At 37.2% G+C, this 26,426-nt stretch overlaps 1 protein-coding gene across 1 annotated transcript; it reads left to right on the top strand.

Moving 5' to 3' along the window:
* Positions 1-1,866: 1,866 nt before the first annotated feature.
* LOC137405257 (zinc finger protein 569-like) lies at positions 1,867-25,564 on the top strand. Its single transcript, XM_068091486.1, has 22 exons — positions 1,867-1,956; positions 2,067-2,103; positions 2,467-2,622; positions 3,488-3,726; positions 5,220-5,281; positions 6,200-6,288; positions 6,551-6,646; positions 6,841-6,908; positions 8,871-9,082; positions 9,693-9,879; positions 10,008-10,111; positions 11,066-11,133; positions 12,874-12,967; positions 13,139-13,202; positions 13,487-13,604; positions 15,006-15,078; positions 15,375-15,485; positions 15,750-15,853; positions 22,286-22,429; positions 23,467-23,601; positions 24,471-24,642; positions 25,131-25,564. Exons 2-22 carry the CDS (start codon positions 2,091-2,093, stop codon positions 25,450-25,452), a joined length of 2,631 nt encoding a protein of 876 aa, XP_067947587.1. The 5' UTR covers positions 1,867-1,956; positions 2,067-2,090; the 3' UTR covers positions 25,453-25,564.
* The last annotated feature ends 862 nt before the right edge of the window (positions 25,565-26,426 follow it).

The raw sequence follows: 26,426 nt of genomic DNA, 5'->3' as shown, positions 1-26,426 counted from the left end.
GATATTGAAGTTGTCCTAGACGTGTTGTAATGTCCATTTTATGTTTTACTCATGTATAATAGTAGCAGTAAAAAACCGGTGCTCTCAGGTAGAGGTGGAACGAGACACGAGACGTCTCGAGTATCGACCTGTCTCGTCTCGTATCGGTCTCGTCTCGACTTAACTATTGCCAAACTCGAGACAGGAAATAGAACTAAAGCGCCTGCGCACGGTTGTTAAAACATGGCTTCTTGCGGTAGCAACAACTCCATATATTGTAATGGATTGCGGGCAACTGCCTTTAAAGTTATACCCGGTCCGTTACTACTTGTTGCTACTGATTATGTTGGCCACTGAGTCTAATCATGGCCAATCATGTAGTCCGGACAACGGCCCTGTTATTTTTTAGTTCGGTTCTGTGTCCTTAAAACCGATACCGGGTCGTATCTAGTTACTCTTCGGATAAGACTTTTGCGGGTAAAATGTCTGTATTTTATCGTATCGTGTCTAAACACCAACTGCCCTTCATAAAATTCGGGCCTCTTTTACGTATATACTACCAATCGCGGGTAAAACTTGCCCGGACACGGAGAAACGAACGAAAGGCCGTGTCGACCATAATCCGTGTTCGGTTAACAATGACGTTTTGTTAGCTCAATATAAGAATATACATGTGCATGTATACAGTGATTAATATAATTTCATGAGTACAATTTAAATATAATTCACATACTACAGCTAATACACAAACAAAACTTAACATTAATGAAACGATAAGAATGAAAGTGTTATCGTGTGTTCTTTTAGTTGCGGTATTTCTTTGTAGAGCGACGGCTATCGGTTTCATTACACATTACATTAAAAAGTAAGAACTATTCAATAGATGGTAAAAATATACATGTACAAAGCAATACATTTATAATAATTATGATCAATCAAGCTCAAAATTCTTAGAATATATAACCTCGGTATTTTAGAGCTGTTTGTGTCACTTTTGTTTACAAAAACTACATGCATATCACTATTAAAATGTTGTATTTAAATCGTTTACACCAGGTGAAAATTCAATTTAAAAAGAGTTTTATTAATTTTACATATACCAAGTAGCTAGTACTTGTGTAGTGAAATCATCACCAAATGCTCATTATTTTACTGTCTCGTGTCTCGAGTCTCGAATTTTTACAAGACAGTGTCTCGAGTCTCGTCTCGAGCTTAAAAAACCTGTCTCGTTCCACCTCTACTCTCAGGTCAGCTGATATTGTTTTAACAGCTTTGGCACCCCTTTGGCAATCCATTTACATTGAGTTGAGGCCACACATTATATAGCCTCAGCATTAACTACTCTGTGATCACAGGCCCTATGAAATTGCATATGCATCATCAGCATAGAATACTACCAACATTATTGTTTAAAATTATGCAGAAAACTAGAGAAGATTTCTAATCAATATAGGCCTTGATGAGGAGGGTAAACATTTAGTTACTAATACTAATCATCAAAATTCATAGCAAACACTAGTTGACAATTCCTTCGTTGCTGCATATGCAATACGAGTACGTTGAAATAATAATAATATATATGCTTGCACATTGTCTTACAAACACGTAGCACAGAAACATTAGATCATAAGCAAAACCACAATGGAATGCTAATACTTGAAATTGCAGCATCATTATTACGATTGTTTTTATATTTTACCTGTTATATTCATGTAGTACCATTAAACTCATCATATAGCCTATATTTAATTTGTTGTGATCTGCTGCGTAAACAGTAGAATAATAATTTGCATGTCAATTGATGCTCTATTTGCCAGGTCAAACTTCCATCACATCTGGTCCAAAACTCATTGAACTAGAGTCGATAAAAGCATGTTGAAATCAGAGGCGTTTGACAAATTACTTGCATCAACTGATTCGGCTACGGCAACCAATGCTATACTTTCAAATTCTAGCCTTGTCACCAGCCTGCGACAGGTAAGTCGGATGCTAGGTAGTTGGATGCTAGTTTAATTGACACTTAGTGGCAGGTGCATGCTGGTTAACAGAGCAGATATCTGGTACTCTTAGACTAATATTTTTTACAGGCATTGCTATATCCAAAGGAGAATATGCAGTCGCTTTGTAAGTATATTTACAAATTATAATTCAGTGTAAGAATAATGGTAGAAATTGCTATATTAATATTGACGAACAATCACTGTTGGCATATCTTCTCTCACAACACTGTTTGCAAAGTTTCTTCACTGATTTTAAATCAGAGATTCAAATTTACGTTGTGGCTGATATTTAAACTAATGCCATCGTCTATCAGTTTTTAGTAATTCTACGAGGTGAGTGTACTCAGTCCTTCAAAACTCACCTCTACAAGTAGCCAATCAATAAGCGACAGAAACAGAAGTTTCAATGGTAACATAAAAAGTAGCATTAGAACCTGTGGTTATCCTTGTGTCTTGTTGGACTACTATAGTCATATGCCATTTTCAGCTGTGTATAGATGTAGAGAATGCGACTATGGGTCACACAGCTATGCAGAGTTGTCTTACCATATGCGGACGCATAATGAAAACAATGGATGTGGATTTTGTGATTATCGGAGTTCTAGCCAGCTAGATAGAGATAATCACATGCAGCATCACGCAGGTCAGTTGACCCTACATAAATCTGTTCATACTAATGATTGGTTAGAATTATTCTTATGCTTTCTAACAAAAATATTTACAGACATGGATAACCATATTCAGCTGTGAATATTACTACTCTACAGGTCATTATGCGAGCTCATGATATTATTGGTCCAAATATTAGCATGCGCTGCCATGATTGGTTCAACTACTAGCATGAGCTTGATATGTCTGGCTTGCTACTAATTCTGTATGTCTTCACATATCTGTCGTTATTAACTTAGTAAAGATGAATATGTTGCCAATAACATTACTTTTTGTTCTGATGAAAGTTTAGCAAAATGAGGCCAGACAAATGGTTAATATAAAAAAGTGAAGTATAACATCTCTTAGAATGACACAACAGGAGTGCTTCTACATGCAGAATATTCATCACTACACTTGTTTTCAAATAAAGCACTTTCAAATTTTATCTTAAAATTTTTTTGATTGAATTCTAATTTAATTAGACCAAAATTTTAAGATTTACAGTACTGTATGTGTATGTCAGATTACTGGTATTGCTGGAGGCAAGCTTGTAGCCTATAGCTTTAGTTGATGACTGGCCATTTTGTGCCTCAACTTGCTTTGAGCATTCTTTCATTAACTGAATAAGACATGAGTTTAGCAGTTTTCTAACAAAGGTCAAGGTCAAGCAAATGTTTGGAAACTTTGTTAGAAGTTTATCAAGCAGTATTTGTAAATGTACCTACAAAGTACCTACCTCACCACCTGCTTTAAGATGCATTTAAATAAGTTTGTTGAATATATATGTGTTACAGCGGATGTTACAACGGGTGTTACAACAGTAAAATGTATGTTCATGACCCAATATCTTTTGCTAGCGATTCTGCCATACCGGTGCAGCCGGTGTCCTTACCTCTCCAACACCCTTGTCATGCTGGATGAGCACACCCGGCTTGTGCATCAAACCACCTACTCTCTTCACTGTGACTCATGTGGCTACCAGACGAACTTGAGACAGGAAGTCATGGCTGAACACCAGGCTATGCACAGCAGCGTCGGCAGCAAGCTTAGACCGGTCACTAGCAGGAAGCCTTCTGTTAAAATGCTCGAGTCTTATGTGAGTCTGTAGATGGCACTAGCTCGGTCGGGCAGGCATTGTTGAGTGCTTGCACTCAGTCTTTTACATTTGCTGTTTCCTTTCTCATTGGTGCAGAGGTCTTGGCGCAGAGAACTTATTTCTATTTAACTTTTAAACTTCATATCATTAGAAACACTTTTTGTGCAGTTCAAATAATGTAAGAACAAAAACAATGACTATAGAAGTGTGTGTAAAAAAAGGTTACTGTTGCAGCAGAATCTCAGATTTTATTGTATTCAAAGTTTTGATGAGCGATACTGGTACCTCTCAATACTGATATAAAAAACAAATGAGGTATCAGACTTTCTTTGTCTGATACTTTGTCTGACCGAATGGAGAGAGAATGTAGATGCAATTCTTACTCCAGAGAATACGATTGCCCCTGTGAAAGGCATTAAGCTATAAAACAGTATATTTGAAAAATACAAATTAAAAAAATAGGATGTAATGGTAAAAAATATGATATGATATAATAATAATATGATCGCCATATGAGTTTAATTTGTTCCAGTGTTGGCATCGTAAGACGAATAAGTGGTATAAAGGAGTATAGAGACCCATCGTAGTTATCTGTTGCAACCCTGGTAAAGATCATCAACATTGTATACGAGTACTGTACATATTAAAATTAGTGACAAAATAATATGTTAACCTTAGTAATTATAGTTACCGTGACTTTAGTGTATTTAATGATTATGGTCTGTGGTTATGATTGTAACATTACTATGTGCATGTACTATGTAGTATGTGCCGTAGGAAGTTCTTACCTTCGAGACAGACATATAATATAACTTTTGAATTTAAATTAAATGAATTTAGTTCACTAAACACATTACTCACTAAATTTGAGTATGTATTTTACTAAGCTTCAACTTTGGCATCGGCTGAAATTTTATTACCTACCTGTTTCCGGTTTCGTTTTCTCAATAACGAATAACGCTGAACTGAGAGATAGAGCCAGCGTCATATCTCTTTCATGCGTTGTGGGAGGCATTTCGATGAATAGCTAATTGTCAATCTTGATTATTCTGACGTATTCAGCACACCCCCTGCCAAATTCGAATTTCGAGATGAATTATTTTGAATATCATATAGCGAAAAATGTTGCATGGCGAGAGTGAGAAAAACACTGTGTTCCGCAAGGAAAAATTATATAACAGGGTCATCGTAACCCGAGGGCTCACAGTGTAATAAAAAGTGCACAATAGCGTGTGTGATGTGAAAAGAATTTACAGTATATGGTAAGAGCAGTGGGAATGATAAGAACGGCTTATCCTTGTGGTTATGCGCGTTTGTTGGTAGACTTGCTATTTGAATGTTGTGAGTTCAAATTCAGTACGGAGGCGATTTTTGGTCACTAAAATTTTATCACGATAACTAGACAGATGAACAACATACAGACGACAGACAAACATTGAAAATTATAGATAAATTGCAGACATAAATAGGTGAGAAATGTTGTTTCTTTGTAGAGTATGAAGACTAAAAAAGTAACTGGTTGTCACAAGAATAGCAAGAAATCACCTCGAGTGCTGTAAGTTTTGTAGGTAAAAGTTCTATTCATATCAGACCTGCTGTATTTAACACTAGGTAATACCTACATACTTGTATTAGACACAATGTGTTTAGTACTCAGTAAGCTCTACTTGTGTTAGATCTGCTATATTTAGTACATGGTAAGATCTACTTGTATCAGACTTGCTATATTTAGTACTAGGTAAGATCTACTTGTATCAGACCTGCTGTATTTAGTACAAGGTAAGATCTACTTGTATCAGATATGCTGTATTTAGTACAAGGTAAGATCTACTTGTATTAGACCTGCTGTATTTAGTACAAGGTAAGATCTACTTGTATCAGACCTGCTGTATTTAGTACAAGGTAATATCTACTTGTATCAGACCTGCTGTATTTAGTAAAAGGTAAGATCTACTTATATCAGACTTGCTATATTTAGTACTAGGTAAGATCTACTTGTATCAGACCTGCTATATTTAGTACTAGGTAAGATCTACTTGTATCAGACCTGCTGTATTTAGTACAAGGTAAGATCTACTTGTATCAGATATGCTGTATTTAGTACAAGGTAAGATCTACTTGAATTAGACCTGCTGTATTTAGTACAAGGTAAGATCTACTTGTATCAGACCTGCTGTATTTAGTACAAGGTAATATCTACTTGTATCAGACCTGCTGTATTTAGTACAAGGTAAGATCTACTTGTATCATACCTGCTGTATTTAGTACAAGGTAAGACTAACTTGTATCAGACCTGCTGTATTGAATACTAGGTAAGATCTACTTGTATCATACCTGCTGTATTTAGTACAAGGTAAGACTAACTTGTATCAGACCTGCTGTATTGAATACTAGGTAAGACCTACTTGTGTTAGACACAATGTATTTAAGTTTATAAGATATCAGATATTGCACAATATCTTTGCGCTTTTAGGCCCAAGATTGAGCCGGCAGAAGGGGTTGTTTCTGAACCATCTATGACATCTAATCATATAGAACTCTGTGGCAATGGTTTTGTTGCTGGTGGGTTACTTTTGTTCTTCCTTAGATAAATCTTGCATTTCTTTGCAAGATGTATATCTCAAGGACACCAGATATTCCTGAGTAATTAGAGGTCGAACAGTGTATTGACTTAGTGTGCGAAATCTTACTTAATCAAAGACCAAACTTAACTTCTCTTCTAAAGACGGATGTTGTATTCAGCACATTTGAAGAAAGCAAATGCGAAAAGTTGTTATTGTGTATGAAAAGAATGAGTAAAATTGTTCTTGTAATTTCCATGCAGGTTCTGGTAACAAGATGGTCCAAGGAGCGGAACAATTTGCCGATCGAAGGCCATGGTGGGATACTGAGACACAGTTGTACCCACCCTTGTCAACAGGTGCTGTTATAAAGCGTGATATGTTTTTAACTTTCCAGCATTGGCAAGTGAGAGCTTATGTCAAGTTTTTTCTGTAACTTGGTTGTACATTTAACATTGCACATTATATAACCTCATTATCGCATTCACTGCAGCTTGGATGGAAACAAAAACTGTTCTTGTTTGAATTTGTTTCAGTCTCATGATTCTTACAGGTGTCATCACACAGACCGACCAAGAGCACAAGTTTCAATGTGCATCCTGTGGATCCTGGTACTCTTCGGTAAGGGTATTACATTAATTGCTGTATTTAAGGCCGTCAAGCCTTTCAAATATTATATTATCAGATCCTTTTAGTGATAACGTTTTTTTCATTTTTGGAAGTTTTTAACAACTTATCACTTTCTACTGTCGATCAGTTCCTTGTAAATAAAATTTAAAAATCCTGCCAAAACTTGGATCAGCAAGTTGAGGGCGAGTAACCGTTAACTAAACGTTTATTTTGCATTTTCATTAGGCTTTTTTAGCACTGCAGATGTTAACTGTAATATTTCTTTTCATATTAATACAATTATTAGAGCATAAAACATGCCTATGTCTTTCAGATTTCTTTTCATGTCTTTCTATTTGATTTTCATGATTCAGATTTCTTTGTCATTAGATTTTCTATGACAATCTGAAAGGCTTTGTGTTTGGAGTAGCAGGTAGGCCACTAGTAGCAGGTAGGTCACTAGTAGTAGGTAGGTCACTAGTAGCAGGTAGGTCACTAGTAGCAGGTAGGTCACTAGTAGCAGGTAGGTCACTAGTAGCAGGTAGGCCATTAGTAGCAGGTAGGCCACTAGTAGCAGGTATGCCACTAGTAGCAGGTAGGCCACCAGTGGCAGGTAGGTCACTAGTAGCAGGTAGGTCACTAGTAGCAGGTAGGTCACTAGTAGCAGGTAGGTCACTGGTAGCAAGTAGGCCACCAGTGGCAGGTAGGTCACTAGTAGCAGGTAGGTCACTAGTAGCAGGTAGGCCACTAGTAGCAGGTAGGTCACTAGTAGCAGGTAGGCCACTAGTAGCAGGTAGGCCACCAGTGGCAGGTAGGCCATTAGTAGCAGGTATGCCACTAGTAGCAAGTAAGTCACTAGTAGTAGGTGGGTCACTAGTAGCAGGTAAGCCACTAGAGAGGCAAGTAAGTCACTAGTGAGACAAGTAAGTTACTAGTGAGGTAAGTACTGTCAATTCTAGCATAATTATAAGTCGAAAATTTGACACCAAATTTCAAGATTTATATGGCAGTCACGTTTTTCATGATACGAATTTTAGTGAAATTCAACTTTAAAAGACCATCGTAAATCGAAATTACGTGATATGGCATTTAAGGATTTATTAATAAAATAGTAAAATACTAGTAATCCTACTCAACATGAGATGGATCAAACAATAAAGTCCCATTCTTCACAATTCAAATTGTCATCGCTAGGACTCTCTTCTGAAACAACGTGTTTTTTCGAATTTAAAGGTTTTTTTGTAGTACATGCTGACAAGCCCACGCTTTGGTATCCATTTGACGCATCCACTATCGTCCATCCTTTTTTTTGTACATGAATCACAATTTTTGACAGAAAGCGGTCGTACATTTCTGTTAAATACGTATTATCAGAGGTGGCAGTTTTGTTCTATTGACAAGGCAATCTGATGGGGATGTGCTGTTGCGCCCTTAGTTTTCACTGAAACTGCCTTCTCTCGTTCTTTCTTTAGGTAATTGCTGTATTGCCGACCGACGACACCAAAAACATTGGGTGTTTTTTGCTGATGGCGTTTTTAAATGTATATTCCATTCTACACATGGCTAGTCTCAGATGCCGACTGAACTATTAGCGATCAAGCAATTTGAGCCAGAGATGTGGGTCAATTTATACGGCAGCTACATGTCAAAACCAGAAATGTTGAACCACACTTTAGACATTGACTTATACGCCGAGTCGAATGATTCGCTGAAATTTACAGTAGGTCACTAGTGAGTGTGTTATACTAGGTTTACAGCTGCTAACTTATCTGCAATATTAACTAAACGCTTTCATAAAGCTCACAAGTTGTTTGTGAGTTTTATCAATTACGCATGGGAAACTTTGTGGTTCAGCCCTTCTACAGTAAGATAACAGCTTTGGGTTGTTGGAGTTTCCGAGTCTATATACATCTAAGTACCAGTTGTAAGACATCTGCCTGCGTGTATGTAATTTGACACTTGACCTTCTTGCAGGCACATCAATGCAACGTTATCAAGACAAAACGATCAGCTTCTATCCAGCAATGTGCTCTGTGCGATTCCTCCATCAGCGGTAAGAAATCCCTTGCTGATCACTATAAAAAAGTTCACAGCCGAACCTGGAAGGCTCTTGTTCTCCGCATCTCGCGATCGTATCCCAGCCTCGACTTCCTATGCGATTCCCTCGAGTCACTTGTACCAGAAAAGTAAGAATAGGCTGTGAATTATCGTGGCATGTGTCACCTAATGTTCGGTAATTGGTGTCTGTCAAGCTTGCCTTACTTTTCATTTAATCAGATTCCCTTGATTCAATATTCTTATAACTTGTGATGTATTTACCGTACTTTTCGGGCTATAATTCGCACCCCTATATAAGCCGCATCTTTTTCCAAAAAACGACAACAAAACAATACATAGGCTGCACCTTTGTATAGGCCGTAGAACTCAGGACGGTGCTTTTTAACACGGTAACAACTTTCCTGTTTAAAACGGAACAGTGCCTAACGGCACAGTTTTGTATTAATCAAAGCTTTTTAACCTAGTGCCTAACGGAACAGTACCGTTAGGCAATGTATCGTATTTTCTTTCACCGCTAGAGGCGCACTAACCGGAGATTCTGGTTAACGCGCTTTAGCGATGAAAGAAAAAGCCACAGATTAGACGCACCCTTATATAAGCCGCATGGCTCAAATCATCAGAAAAAAGTAGCGGCTAATAGTCCAAAAAGTACGGTAGTTGAATGTATGAATTTGAAGCTAAGCAAGTGATTTGTCTTTGATGTCTTTGTTGTACGTGTCAGTTTGATATTCCTATCAGGTATAAGGAAACAGCGGACAGCATATGGGTGACACACAAAGGTGGTGAAAGCGTTGCTCTTGATGCGCCGCTGTCAGCTGTATCTCTCTTCAGATGCACCAAGTGTTTCAAGAGCTTTTCCTCTCTGGACCTCCAAGCTGGTCACAAGCTACTCGACCAATGCAGGTCACTTCAGCTTCCCTTGCAAGTAAGTCTTTAATATTCCTACTAGTACATGCCTGTATTGATTATTGATGAATGTTTATAGTTTAGCTAGTGTCTCACTAGCACCGTTTATGCCATTTCAGTCATCTCATTTTGCCTCATGTACAATAGTTTGGATGCGCAGTCTGCAGAGTAGACTTGGGTACACCGGAGAAAGGCCTTGTCCATCATATCAAGCATCACTCAACATTGAAGGCAGCCCAATCTGGTAACAGGTAGATGAGATCCTGCCTTCAGTGGTGTTTTAAATTTGAATTTTACTAGTGATCTGGTTTAAAAGTAGGAGAAAACAAGTTTAGCATTACTTTTAAGACTCGGAAGAACTAAATGGTGATATCGTTATATTTTGCGAGTAGGCAGTAAGAATTGTCCCATGAACTCATTAAAAATCGTCCTGTTCAAATCCTCGTATGATAACTGAACAACGAGCCATCATGTGATAAGGTGTTTACACTGCGTGTGAGCAGGCAATTTGATATGAACACGCTATGGCATGCCATCGTACACTATAAGCAATGCAATTCTGTTACTAGATACGACTGTCTACTAGTCGTTAGGTGATATGATTGGTTTGCTTTGACCAGGCCCTTTCCCGATCCTTGTCTGAATCCATACCTGTATATTACGGGGTGTTTTCAGAGTCCCTGCGCAATAAGGATTGTGGTTGGGGTACACCTGTGGCGGTTGAATTCTTATGCACCCATCACCTTTTTTTGTCGTAGCTTTTGCCTTGATTGAGGTGCACGATAGTACCTGGTAACTGAGTCGACTATAGTCGTGAGTAAGTCATGGTCCGAGATCTCTAAAAGATTTAAATTTTTTAAAGTTTTTAGGCTATGATAACTAAACACCTGCTATTTAACAAACATGTTCGGCGCTGAACATGTATTATTGGATTTGTTTACAGTTAGTTCATCAATAGAGTAATTATTATATTGATCTGATATCGCTGAAAGTGGAATGTATAATATAACTTTAGGTTTGTGGATATGCGTATGACAAATACTTAAGGTTAACCCATTTTATAATAGATATTCTTTTACCGTATATTTTGTCATGCACAGGAAATCTGAAAGCATCTTTAATTACCCGTGTAAATGTTGCGCAACAGCAATACTGTTCCTATGTCAGATTGGTCCATATTGTGTATTGTCCCTTGGCATTGACAGTTCAAAAGAGGATTCCTATGCTCTGATGATGGAGGTCCTGCAAAGACTTAGTGGGGAGGATCAGGAAGGTTGGTGGTTAAATGCACTTGCCTAATGAACTTATACTGCACTGCTGTTTTGACATGTGTTTCATAGAGCCCATACTGGGGCTATATTAGGGCTGGGCACGAGCACTTCTTGGCCAACGGGTTTAGACTCACCCCCTTCTGTTCGGGTTTTTTGAGTATCGGGTAGCTAGTAGTGCTAGGCTCGGGTATTTCTTTGCCTACGGGTTTTTCGGGTATCGGGTTTGTTGATATGGATTTTATGTTTAAATTTTCTAAACAGACATATCTTCAAATTTACAAAGCAATTATATTTCTTTTCAATTTATTTATCATTTTTCACAGTTTTTATCGACTGACATTCGTACTCGCAGCGTTTACAGGCGGATTGTTAAACAGTCAAGATTGTCTGGGGCCACAGGGTATTTTCGTGTCAACAAGTGGCAGAAGATAGGGTCTATGGTAGCTTAATACTTAAGCATGTTCTATGTACCTCTCTGACTTTTTGTAGATGGTGCTCCAAATCTCATAAAAACTTTACATTATCGGCTTTTTCCCGTTAGTAAGGCTTGTTGGCTTAGTAAAACTTGGTTATAATGAATTATGTAATCCATAATAGCTAGCTGTGGTAATCAATTTAAACAGAGTTATCAAATTTTTACTGCTACTACCAACGCTGATGGCAGTTTCTAACAAGGTGATAGCGGAAACAGACTAAGGACCTATGTGTTATCGGTGAAAGCGAACACGCGCCGTATTAAAAAAGGCATAGATTTTTTTACGAAGCCGATTTGGCTAATTGCGCAAATAAACGTTGATGATGTATTTCTACTCACGTTTTAATAACAAGTAATCACTGCTTGACTACAAGATCTCTGGCAGGTATGGTAAATAAGGTATGAGATGCTTTATTCTATCTATTAAATTAAAGACTCGTTATAACCCATTGTCGTGCTTCCTTAGCAAAAATGACACAGAAATGCCCTGTGGCCCCAGACTAAGAGCGCAGGGCGCAATAGACCGAGTTTTTGTTCACAGTACCTGACGGATCCGTGTACCAAAACCCGAACTCGAAAGTCAAAACCCGAAAGTCAAACCTGAACCCGAAAGACCGGAATACCCGAAATCTCTATTACCCGATACTCGAGAGAAGATAAATAAAAGAGACAAAGATAGAGTATTACTACCCGTGCCCAGCACTAGGCTATATGCAGGAGATTTGCTCAGCTCGTTGTTGACTATGGTCTCCAGCCTGAGCCGCAATTCCACGAAATGCTCTCCTCTTATCTTGAATCTATATACTTGGCTCGTGAGGATGTAATGTATATAGACAGCCAGTCTCTTGCTTCTCTGCCTGAACATTGGCACATGTCTAGCAGATTAAAATAGGATGTGAGGGTATCTGACTTACAATAGACATCATTATCTTATGCTGTTGAGCTATAATCTAATAGGCATCATTGTCTTCTCCTGTCGAGCTATAATTTTATAGGCATCATTGTCTTATGCTGTTCAGCTATCATTTGATAGGCATCATTGTCTTCTCCTGTCGAGCTATAATTTTATAGACATCATTGTCTTATGCTGTTCAGCTATCATTTAACAGGCATCATTGCCTTCTCCTGTCGAGCTATCATTTAATAGGCATCATTGTCCTCTCCTGTTGAGCTATCATTTTATAGACATTGTCTTATGATGTTGAGCTATCATTTAATAGGCATCATTGTCTTCTCCTGTCGAGCTAGCCGATTACTTTTGTTGTAGTCTCTCAATCATCTGTGATCAATCCTAAGATCCTTGATGGTGGATTTGAGATATCTTGCCAGCTCTGCTCGTTTTTCACAACAGACATGGAAAAGTACGTGCAGTAGCTAGATATGTTTATGGTCTTGATGTGTCTATGGTCTTGATGTGTCTATGGTCTACTTTAGTGGATGTTGCTAGTTTCATGTGACTGAGTAGTTAAATATGTAACACTGTGTTACTCGTCCTTATCACATAGCTCTAGATATTATCTGGTCTGCTGTAGTTTTAAGAGACATCTGGCTTCTACTCATTGGGGCTCACAGGAAGCACTCGGTCAGACCACTGCGGTAAGCTTCTCTCTTTTTATATTCATTATAATTCATCTTTTATTTAATCCGAGTTAGTGTTACCTTTTGCTGAGTTTTGAGTCAGAGCGTCTTAATTGTTATCAATTAAAGTTGCATGATTTGTGTTCACATGTGAGATGCATTTCTGTTGTTAAATATAACAGATGTTACCAGTGTGCATGCGTGAGATGGTTTATATTTGGATCAGTGACTGCTAAAACAAATCTGTGAAGTTTCCTTAACATTGCTACGGATGTAGATATAATTTACAAAGTTCTATGTAGGCAGACGCAACTTTCTCAATTCTGTATGGCTGCAATTTCTGCGATTATATTTGTGAAAATGCAACCAAGTTCTCATCCCACGTGATTGAACATGCGGAAAAAGGCAAGCAAAACACCGGTAAATATTCTATGATTATTTATGCAGATGTGCCTTTGACCATTGTTTTTCTATTTGATTCACTATTATTCTCTCTTTGTAATAATAAACATGCCAGTTGCAACAAATTTTCTGTTGCTTTGTGTTAAAAAGCTCCAGTGGTCGTTAAATGCGTACACTCACCTCTTTCCAGAATGGAAAGAAACCCCTTTCTTGGTAGCTGTCATACATATATATAGCTTCATAGCCATCTACATGGTCAAATCATATAGGATAACCCACGTACTTGCGGTGTGACCTCTCAATGCCAGGCTGGCACCCGTAACCTAAGTTCCTACAATGTGATCAGGCACAAGGCAGACAGACTCATATTCAACAGAGGTGTCTAGAACCATGTATTTCTCCTGTCATGAGAGGCCACAAGAAATACATAATAATCAACACTACAGGAAATCAAGTCTTAGAACCTATGCATTCCTAGCCTGTGCTAGCACTCCCACGGTTCACCTAGTCTGTTGCTGGTCATCAATTGGCTTTTGTCGTCGGACTTGGACAGTATTCTTGGAACTCATGCATTACTAATGGGCATGTCAGTATAGTCTTTCAGCTCTAGCATGCTCTTGCTGGCAAATATCAGTATGCTCTCTCAGCGCTAGCTTGTTCCTCGTGATATATGTCAGCATACTCTGTCAGCATTAGTTTTTCCTGTTGACGCGTGTCAGTATACTCTGTCAGCGCTAGCGAGTTTCTGTTAGCATATGTCAGTATACTCTGTCAGCGCTAGCGAGTTCCTGTTAGCATTTGTCAGGCTACTCTATCAGCCCTAGCATGTTCCTGTTAGCTTATATCAGTGTACTCTATTAGCCCTAGCAGTTCCTGTTGACATACGTCAGTGTACTCTGTTAGCTTTCTGGTCGTCAGTAAGTTCTAACCTTTTCAGAAATCCTATGCTCTCTTCTGGCCTGTGTGATTAGCTTTCATAGTCTTGAAAGCTCAATTTCCAGTTCTCGCTAAACTGGCATTTGAGGAAATGCTTCTATTTTATAAAAATTGGTTGGCTTTCTACTAGTCCTTTTTGCAGTTATTCATGCATTCATGTCAGTTTATTCATGCAAAAGTTACCTGTATAGCGACTCCACATCCTTGCAAACTCTGTATTATATGTATTTCATCGAGACTATCAGCTCACCAATCCGTTTGTTGAAACAGTTTGAATTAAACACTGTCTACTTGCATTTCGACACATGGTGGGATGCTATCATGGTATACATATTGACTATCTTGTTGAAGGAAGTGGAACTAAAATTTTATATATTTGTTGTATAGTTTTAACATTCCTTGTGACCACTTCAGTATTGAAAAGCTGATTGTATTGTCATATCTTTTATCTTTTGGAGTCCACGCAGTAATTTCTTCTTTTAGGCTTAGAAATCCAAACAAAGGATGAAATTACTTCACAGAATGGAGAGAAAGAACAGTTAGACGAGCAATCCAGGTGCTTTTTGTGTACTCCACAATGCTAAATGTGAAGAACTAAATGAACAACCACACATCATGCCTACCATGATGTGTGGTTGTTCATTTAGTTCTTGATGATGTTGTGGAAAGGCATTTTTCAGATTGTATAAACCATTGACTGTTTCACCAATTTGGTAAAATGTGAATGTTTTTAGCCATATAAAGTTGATGGCGTGGCCAGTGTTTCACATGTCACTTTGCTACAATGCTTGTTAACAGTTTTTGGGTAGACGGAACACAAAAGGTTATTTTAGATGTTGCTATTGGTTACAGCCCGGTAAGCCTGTCTGTGGAAGGTGAGCTTACAACGGGAAATCCCAAAGTACATAATGCATATAGTGGCACAAAAATTAAAGCTCCTGCATCTCGCCAATCCAAAATTAAGTAAGTGTAACCACAGATTACCAGATTAATCACAGATTACCAGATTAATCACAGATTACCAGATTAATCACAGATTACCAGCTGCTGAGTCATACTTGGTATGTCCACCACTACTGGTTGGAAACATAGAGTTCACGCATTGGCTGTGTGTAGCTAACTTTTGCATCACGTTTTGTTGGATAAAGCATTTGTCTTCTGCCAATTTAACTCGTGCAGGATTTTCAACTTACAGAAATGTTTAGATTTATACTCGCTATATTGTAGAATAAACTGTGAGCTCTGTAGCTTCAACACAGTTCACCCGAGCACCCTAACCATCCACATGAGGTCCCACACTGGCTATCGCCCTTTCGTCTGTAGCATGTGTGGTTGGTACAGTTTTGCTTTTACTTTTTCGATAAAATATGTTAAATAGGTTATCAACACTAGTGATCAGCTGAGTAGCATGTATATGTAGCGTGTATATGTAGTGTGTATATGTAGCGTGTATATGTAGCGTGTATATGTAGCGTGTATATTTAGCATGTATATGTAGCGTGTATATGTAGCATGTATAGGTAGTTGTTTGGTAGTACCTTCATAACTGACAGGACCAGCCTTAGATATAAAGTAGGATGGCATTAGAAAGTGATTTCAGTTTTACTAGGACCTGAGCTACGCTACTTCAAAAGTATTAAAGCTCAGCTATTTGACATATGAGTTAATTCTGATTCCTGGTGTCAATGCTAGTAGTAATTGATACTCATTTACTAGCCGTACATTTCTGGTTGACTAAGGAATAGGGTGAAGTTCCTTGTTTGTTAGTATATTGAAAGGGAGTTCCCAAAATGAGGGCGTTCTCAAATTGAATAGATGTTGTTATGTTTCACAGGCATTGCTCTATATTTGTTAGTCATATTAAATTGTAGAACTGGTTATTGTTACGCTTAGTTTAGCAAGATATGCTTGCAAGCCTATTGGTGAACTGCATACTATGAGCCCAGCCTACTATTCGTGTATTTATAACTTGGTATTAGATCACTATTGGGCCTATGATCATAAACAAGTGCCCGTTATAGACTGAGGATGTGTTAAAACTTAACGGACTATTTATTCATGTCCATAGTTACTCAAGAATTAATTTGCTGTAAATTTTATTAATAAACTTTGCATCTCCTTTGCAAATACAGTGCGCTCCCAGGTTGCAATGTAAACTGTTATACGATTTTTTTGCCATATGATCCGGAACACAATGTTTTTTCATTCTCGCCATACGAAATTTTAAAATAAAATTAGTAAAATTTAGTGAAATACATACTAAAACTCAGCTTTAAGTATGTGTTTAGTAAGCTAAATTCATTAACTTAAATTCAGCGTTTATGTTATATGTCTGTCTCAAAGGTAAGAACTCTCTATGGTACGTACTGCACATAGTACATCGTAATGGTACATTTTATTGCAGATCATAACCACTAAATAAGCTAAAGTTACTGTAGGTAACTATAGTTACCAAAGTCAACATTATTTTGTTACTAATATTTAATATGTGCAGTATGTATTGTAAAATTTAGATGATTTTTTTACCAGGGAGTGTTTGCATTAAATCATTACTATGGGTTTCTGTACTCCTCTATATGACATTTTCAACTTACGATGCCAGCACTGGAACGAATTAAAATCGTATGGTGCGGGTCCACTGTAACGCTAAAACATATTAGTGTATTGGCAATGTAGTGTGTTTTGAACATTTTCTAACCTCTATACTTAGTTTCTGTTCATCCAGTTTTACACCCTATACACGCTACTTTAATTCTCGTACATGCAGTTTTAATCCCTGTACATGCAGTTTTACTCCCTGTGCCTGCAGTTTTCCTCCCTGTGCATGCAGTTTAACTCCCTGTGCATGCAGTTTAACTCCCTGTGCATGCAGTTTTACTCCCTGTACATGCAGTTTAACTCCCTGTGCATGCAGTTTTACTCCCTGTGCATGCAGTTTTACTCCCTGTGCATGCAGTTTTACTCCATGTACATGCAGTTTAACTCCCTGTGCATGCAGTTTTACTCCCTGTGCATGCAGTTTTACTCCCTGTGCATGCAGTTTTACTCCCTGTGCATGCAGTTTTACTCCCTGTACATGCAGTTTTACTCCCTGTGCATGCAGTTTTACTCCCTGTGCATGCAGTTTTACTCCCTGTGCATGCAGTTTTACTCCCTGTGCATGCAGTTTTACTCCCTGTGCATGCAGTTTTACTCCCTGTGCATGCAGTTTTACTCCCTGTGCATGCAGTTTTACTCCCTGTGCATGCAGTTTTACTCCCTGTGCATGCAGTTTTACTCCCTGTGCATGCAGTTTTACTCCCTGTGCATGCAGTTTTACTCCCTGTGCATGCAGTTTTACTCCCTGTACATGCAGTTTAACTCCCTGTGCATGCAGTTTTACTCCCTGTGCATGCAGTTTTACTCCCTGTGCATGCAGTTTTACTCCCTGTACATGCAGTTTAACTCCCTGTGCATGCAGTTTTACTCCCTGTGCATGCAGTTTTACTCCCTGTGCATGCAGTTTTACTCCCTGTGCATGCAGTTTTACTCCCTGTGCATGCAGTTTTACTCCCTAGCTGGCCTAGCATAAGGGAGTTAAGTTAAAGTTGTACAGAGTAAGAGAGACAGTAGTAAAGACTCTACCCACTTCTATCATTATTAAAGACTCTACCCACTTCTATCATTAGTAAAGACTCTACCCACTTCTATCATTAGTAAAGACTCTACCCACTTCTATCATTAGTAAAGACTCTACCCACTTCTATCATTATTAAAGACTCTACCCACTTCTATCACTATTAAAGACTCTACCCACTTCTATCATTAGTAAAGACTCTACCCACTTCTATCATTAGTAAAGACTCTACCCACTTCTATCATTAGTAAAGACTCTACCCACTTCTATCTATAGTAAAGATTAGCCGTGCTACCCGGCGTTACTCGGGTAATAAAAAGGTCTTTGGACAGAAAATTGATTTGTATTTAATGTATAACAACATTTTCCATTCTAACTTTTTAAACTACTTATCATGAGAGAAGTGTTTTGTGTAGTTGAAATAAATTAAGAGAGAAATAAAAACAACTGTAAAGGTTTTCAAACTTTGTGAAACAACTGTAACTTTCAAACTTCATATCATGAGGAAAAGGCTTTGTGCAGGACAACTAAATTAAAAATAAATAAAAGAATTGTAAAGGTTTTCAAACAACTTTAAGTTAAAAGTTTCATAACTTGAAAGAAGTGTTTCGTTAAAATAAATTAGAAAGAAAAATGTAAAGTTGTTTGAATGTAAATGTGAAATCATTAGAGGGTAATGGCTAAATATAGTCTATTTTGCTATGATTACAATCAAAAATTATTTGGTATACAGTTATATGATTTCAGTTCATATCAGTGTTGGCATGCGTAACTTGGCATGCCAATTTTCGCATGCCAGTTTTGGCATGCGAAAATATCGTAGGCGATAGACGTACATAGATTGGTATAGAAACCCATAGTCATTATCTCATGTAATCACCTCGTTGTACAAATCATCATGATTAAAAGTAGTACCAAAATACTATGTTAACCTTAGTAACTATAGGTACCTACAATGGCTTTAGTGCATTTTTTGGTTATGATCTGCTGGATAATATAGCATTACAGTGTACTACTTAGAGAGCTCGTGCCTTCGAGACAGATGCGTAACATAAATGCTGAATCTAGCTTAAATGAATTTAGTTTACTGAACACATACTTAAAGAAAGTTTTAGTATACATGTATTTTAGTAAACTTCAAACTTTTAACAAAAATTTTATCATTTATTCGTTTGCAAATCGTTTTTGTTACACCGGATATACTGGAAAACGGATACGGATGACTTGCGATGGCAAGTTCAGCGAGGTGTATATTTTAATAACGTATATAATCAGTACACAAATCGCCAAATTTCAAGTTCGAGATAGATTATTATTAATATCGTGGGGCGGAACAAATTTGCCTTAACGAAAAAAAGACGAAGGACGAAGAAGCATCGTGTTGCAGATACTCAGGTCCCAAAATATTTTTTAACAGGGGGATCGTAACGCGTGGGCGCATATCTATAGCTGGACAATCACAACGTCGGACGAATACACACCCAAACTTTGAGAAATATATACATGTATATAGATTTACTCACTTCTACTCATAGTGAAAACTCTACTCACTTCTATCTATAATAGAGACTCTACCCACTTCTATCTTTAGTAAAGACTCAACTCGCTTTTATCTCTAGTAAAGATTCTACCCACATCTATCTATAATAGAGACTCTACCCACTTCTATCTATAGTAAATACTCAACTCGCTTCTATCTCTAGTAAAGACTCTATCCACTTCTATCTATAATAGAGACTCTACCCACTTCTATCTATAGTAAAGACTCAACTTGCTTCTATTAAATCTCTAAAGACTTCTATCCCTAGTAAAGACTCTACCCACTTCTATCTATAATAGAAACTCTACCCACTTCTATCTATAGTAAAAACTCTACCCACTTCTATCCCTAGTAAAGATTCTACCCACTTCTATCTATAATAGAGACTCTACCCACTTCTATCTATAGTAAAAACTCTACCCACTTCTATCCCTAGTAAAGATTCTACCCACTTCTATCTGTAATACAGACTCTACCCACTTCTATCTTTAGTAAAGACTCAACTCGCTTCTATCTCTAGTAAAGATTCTACCCACATCTATCTATAATATACTCTACCCACTTCTATCTATAGTAAAAACTCTACCCACTTCTATCCCTAGTAAAGACTCTACCCACTTCTATCTATGATCGAGACTCTACCCACTTCTATCTAGAGTAAAAACTCTACCCACTTCTATCCTTAGTAAAGATTCTACCCACTTCTATCTATAATACAGACTCTACCCACTTTTATCTCTAGTAAAAACTCTACCCACTTCTATCCCTAGTAAAGATTCTACCCATTTCTATCTATAGTAAAGACTCTACCCACCTCTATCTATATTAAAGACTAATGGGTGGAATTCTTTTTGCACTCGTGGATACTGTGAATTCCGGCGTAAAAGTCAAAAATTTGACACCCAATTTCAAGCTTAAAACTCCATTCTCAACTTATACAGTGGTAATGTTTTTCATTCTTTTTCAACTTGAACATTTTTCAACTTCAAAAAATCGTCGAACTCCAAAATTACATGAGAAGACTTGAAGGGATTTATTTATAAAGTACAGTAGTACAACACTAGTCATCCTACTCAACATGATATGGAGCACACACAAAATCCAATTTTTTAACCATTCAACTTGTCATCCCTTGGATTCTCTTGTGGAAGAACATGTTTATTTTAATTTGATGGTTTTTCATTGTATCTGCCTATAAGCCTACACTTCGGCAATTCATTTGATTCATCCATTATCGTCCATCCATCCTTTTTCTTGAACATGAATCGCGGTTCCTGAAAAAAATCAGTCTTGCGGCATTGCGTCTTTATTAAACACAAATAATATTATCAGGGATGGTAATGGTGTTATAACGGCAAGGGGGGGCTGATAAAATGTTGTAGTATTGTTTTTCGTGCCCTGTGGTTTTCACTATAGAACTATTCTCTCGTTCTTTTGTTAATTATTGTGTTGCGAACAGCACCAAAAACATAGGTGTCTCTGCTGATGACATTTTTTAAAAGCCATTTCTTCAGCTATGCATCGTCTGCTTGTCATGCCGTCTGAACTATTAGCGGTCAAACGATTTGAGCCAGAGAAAGGGTCGACTTATACGGCAGGTACATGTCAAAACCAGGATTTTTCAGCCAAACTTTACACCTCGACTTATATGCTGTGTCGACTTCATGCCAGAATTTACGGTGATAAGCCTTCTTTTCGGTTTAATGGCACTCAAAAACTGATTTTCTTCAATATTAAGTTGAGGTTTTTGGTATTAACCATGTATTAGCCTGTATAAAAGTCATTGAAAAGTATTAACCATGTCGTAGCCCCTATAGAAGTCATTCAAAGGTCTAATTAAATGTTAAAAAACTACCAATAGAGCAACTCCATTACTTCCAGCAACATATATATAATAGTAAAGATCATTATATATTATACTATATATAGTATAATATATTTATTCTACCATATATATGTCTATATATAATAAGATAATTTAATAAAATAATTACCCAATGAATTTAAGTAACTTACTTGGTAAGCTAGTGAAGGTAAGCTTACCTTTACTAAAACAATTGCCGTGTTTGCAAATGGCTTAATAATCGTTCCATTACGTGTAACTGTCAACCTTGCTAGTTAATGACCCCAAGTGCTTAAAACTTGAGTATTTTACCAATTTAATGAATGTCACAACATTTATTTATTGTTTGGGCACCGAAGGCTAATGGTTAAGCTCGCTGCCCATAGATCTGGAGGTTCCAAGATCAAATCCACCATGTGTGGAATTTTCTCTGCTAGATTTTAATCACTATACATGTAACTGGACACAGGTGTTACCAAACAAAAAGACAAACACTGAGATTTAGATACGTCGATCAAATCATGAGTAGATAGGCTTCAAAACAGGTTTGTTTTTTGTTTTAAAACTTATCAAAGATAAACTTGTAATGATTGCCTCTCCTACGATTAATATATTGAAAATTGCTCTGAATAAAATTTTATAGCAGCAGACTGCAAATATAACATTTTCTCTGCATCACATCTTTATTTCATCGTAAGTCATATTACTGTTTGATAGTTTGATAGTTTGATAGAGGAAGCTATTAGTGCTGTGTCTCCATACAGGGAAAGCCTTCACAACTAACAGCGAGCTTCGGAAGCATGAGCGGAGGCATGCCGGCCTGATTGAACGTAAATATGTTTGCACCACATGTGGAAAGGCTTACTCCAACTCGCAACACCTCAAGGTGCATACACGCTTGCACACCGGTAGGTTCTGTCTCTAATATATTGTCTATTGAGGCAAGGAGCGGTTGTCCCTGATTAATACAGCTGCGAAGTCTAGCATCATTTACAGAAGTTTTATATCGTTATATGACTGTTCAATCACTGCGAGCTACTAGCGGTTGGCTCCTGAAGTATCAAAATTTATATTCATTAAACCATAACTGTCACGTACAACTTTTATTGTATTTACTAGGTAAATCAGACATGCTGATTCCAATTTTGTACTCAAAATAAAGATTAGTTCACTAACTTTTAGAGTAATGAAGGCTTTTTTACAGCGTTTTAATATCGATCTCAAAAACAACACGATCGGCACAACAAGCTCCGCCCATAAATACGTGACGTAACCTCGCTTTTTAGGAACAGAAGTTACGTAGGGATGTTTAGACCGATTTAGAATAATAGAGATGGGTGTCTTAAAACCCATTAATATCTAAATCCAGCCTGTAAAATAATCTCAGTTTTTTATGAAAGGTGTATAAACTATTTAAAATTGCTCGCAGCTTGTTAGATGATGTTTAAATAGGCTGAACACCGAGAAAAATGAGCTCAAAAAGCGCGGTTTTATCACAAGCAAGCGTTGTTATCGCGCTTTTTTAAATATGCAATGTGAAATAGCTTATCTACCTTTCAAAAAAGACTGAGATTATTTTTAAGGCTGAATTTAGATATTAATGGATTTTAAGACACCCACCTCTATTATTCTAACTCGGACTAAACATTCCTAACTTCCGTTCCTGAAAAAGCTAGGTTTCGTCACATATTTATGGGCAGAGCTTGTAATGCCGATTGTGTTGTTTTTGAAACGGATATTGAAACGCTTTAAAAAAAGCCTAAATGACTTTGAAGGTTAGTGGACCAATCTTTATTTTGAGTACAAAATCGGAATCAGCGTGGCTGATTTACTTACAAACTACGATAAAAATTGTACGTGACAGTTATGGTTTAAGAGTTTGTTAGAGCTGATTGAACAAAGTGTTAATATCTATCAACTGTCAAGACTATGGTATTCTCTGCAGGAGACAGACCATTTAAGTGTGATCTTTGTTCATTTGCTGCAACTTCTAAAAGTGTTCTTATCAACCATACCGCGACTCATACCGGAGAAAAGAACTTCAAGTGTCATATTTGTGACTTCACATGTGCGAGCAGTGGTAAGTCTATCCTAAGGTTAGCTACCATAGCCCTAGCAGTACATCAGATCAAGGACAAGTAAAACTAGCAGTACATCAGAACAAGGACAAGTAAAACTAGCAGCCTACAAAAGTCATACTAAGACATTCTGAAAGTCTTATTACTGTGATTAGATTTCTGCTATTCTATCCACTTTTATGTTTAGTAAAGACTCTACTCTCTTCTATCTATAGTAAATACTCTATCCACTTCAATGTTTAGTAAAGACTCTATTCTCTTCTATCTATAGTAAATACTCTATCCACTTCTATGTTTAGTAAAGACCACTCCCTTCTATCTATAGTAAATACTTTATCCATTTCTATGTTTAGTAAAGACTCTACCCACCTCTATCTATAGTAAATACTCTATCCACTTCTATGTTTAGTAAAGACCACTCCCTTCTATCTATAGTAAATACTCTATCCACTTCTATGTTTAGTAAAGACTCTATTTTCTTCTATCTATAGTAAATACTTTATCCATTTCTATGTTTAGTAAAGACTCTACTCTCTTCTATCTATAGTAGAGACTCTGCCTACTTTATCTATAATAAATACTACCAACTTCCCATTGCTGTATATATTCACTCTCTATACATGTATATCAACATATGCAACTCTTAGTGGCTGCTTTGAGCATTTCTAACCATCTGCTTTGAGTATTTCTAACCATCTGCTTTATATCTTCCTACCTACTCATTACTGTCTTTACTCACCATCTGTAGACTCATTACTCACCATCTGTAGACTCATTACTCACCATCTGTAGACTCATTACTCACCATCTGTAGACTCATTACTCACCCATGAGTAGCTCACTCACATCTAGTACTTTCTACATGCTTTAGGTACACTGAGTAACCACCGGCGGTTGAAGCATAACATTGCAAATAAGCGAAAGACTCTTGCTGAAACAACTCCCGAATCTATCCTTGTCGCCGCCAAAGTGGCTGGTAAGAGCAAACGATTCAAGCCAAACACAAATGCTTCTTCAGACATTGTTGGAAATCGAACAGACAGGTAAGCTGAGCGACCAGACTGAATGTTTAAATACAGGGAATAATTCATATGGCAAGTTCTTTATGATATTTTCGTTGTATTTCAGGGTATTGCGTTCATGTTTAGTTTACCTGTTGACAAAGTTGATTTGAAAAACCAAAAAAATTGTTTATAGAATTATGCCAAGGCATAGGCAAGTTTAATAGGATTTTAGACAGTTGCTAGTTTGCAATTAGCGTCAGTGTATGCTTTAGTAGTCCACTAGCATCTTGCCACTGATATTGTTCTAGCAAACTTGGCGTTGCAATTGGTAGTGCTCACAGGAGCCGCTTGTTACACATGTAAGTCACTTAATTTTTAGGAAGTGGTTTTTATTAAGAGCCGCTGCGATTGTGGCCCCTACCCAAACATCATTCTTCGGAAACACCCAATATATGTAAATAAACTGCATCTACTCTCTCGAATACAATGCTATTGCTAATTAGTGCTTGTTCGACTTGTCTTTTTAGTGAAACCATAGATACTGACGGTGAGGCCTCAATCTTGGTTGCACCTATTTCTACTCAAAACGAGTCAGAGGGAGTTGGGACTGAGCTGCCTACTCAAGAAAAAATCATCGAATTTATAACCATTCATGACGAGGATGCAATGCCAAAAGTGGCCAAAGAGGGGTCTGATGTAAAAACTAATAAAGATATAGAAACAGGAGATGATTTGCAGCCTCATCTGGATGAACATCTTCCTATATATCATATAATTCAGACCGGAAGCTCTGACTATCAGATGGTTGAAGATGTGCAATCTGCTCCATCAGATTCTTCTGTCAATTAATATACTCACTTGTGCTGTTTAATTATTATACAAGATAAAATATGTTATAATCACTCTTCTATAAACATATGTAACATAATATACTCTAATAAATGGCATGATTTTATTTGTGAATAAACATTTCTCCGGCGCTACTGATTAGTTGTAGCAAATCAAACTTTTCTCGCAAAGTAACTAAATTAAATCATACAAATTTCATAACATTGTAATGGAATCATTGGGTTCGTGAGATTTGTGGATTTATGAAGGCCATTTAGGAAAATATTTTGTAAATATAACTTGAAAAATAGATTTTTGTGGAAAATCAAATCCAAACCAAAGCACAAATCTAAAATATAGCGCCCTTTTATAATTTCAGACTTATCAGTCCTGAAACCGCAGAGATGTTATAAATACCTTGGGTTATAATGCAAACTTGACATGATGGTATGCTTGTATTTTACGTATTGTGCAAAAAGAAAACCACCTTTCATAGATGTTAATTATCCATCTATTAATGATAAATTTGCGCTGTGTATTGCAAGAAAGTTGGAAAGGTTTTAAATTTTAGCATAAAATAATTCTGGTCTGTTCTAAAGACCTACAAATTTCAAATGGTCATTCGCGACTGACTTAATGACAATCACATTTAAATGAGCTACTAAATGCAGAGAAGATAAAGGCAAAAATGATAATTGTCATCAGAATAGGCCAGTATGGAGAATTTTTGAAGAACCAAATTTCTTGTTTTTTCATTAATAGCTGTATATATTCTATTGCGTATTTAGAATGAAGTGCGATCCATGAGCCTTGGATTTCTATCACCACCAGCAATAAAGCAAAGGTCACCCATAACAGTTTTCTGAGAATTCTCACAGACGCAACGTTGTGGAGTATAGGATCGCACTCGATAGAGTAACATGGGTTTATATTTGAAGCAATGAATTGTCTGGTATGTCCCAAAAAAATTGGTACAATTTTCGGAACTTTGAGTT

This window comes from Watersipora subatra, chromosome 1 (assembly GCF_963576615.1).
Source record: "Watersipora subatra chromosome 1, tzWatSuba1.1, whole genome shotgun sequence".
NCBI classification, from domain to species: domain Eukaryota; kingdom Metazoa; phylum Bryozoa; class Gymnolaemata; order Cheilostomatida; family Watersiporidae; genus Watersipora; species Watersipora subatra.
Note: the sequence above shows the minus strand (reverse complement) of the source record. Positions and strands in the feature narration are given on the sequence as shown.

Bases quoted from the DNA above. Each gene is read 5' to 3' on its own strand.
- LOC137405257 (XM_068091486.1), top strand. The intron at 11,134-12,873 runs GTTGGTGGTTAA...CTTTTGTTGTAG, and splicing joins TAGTGGGGAGGATCAGGAAG to TCTCTCAATCATCTGTGATC. The intron at 24,643-25,130 runs GTAAGCTGAGCG...TTGTCTTTTTAG, and splicing joins GTTGGAAATCGAACAGACAG to TGAAACCATAGATACTGACG.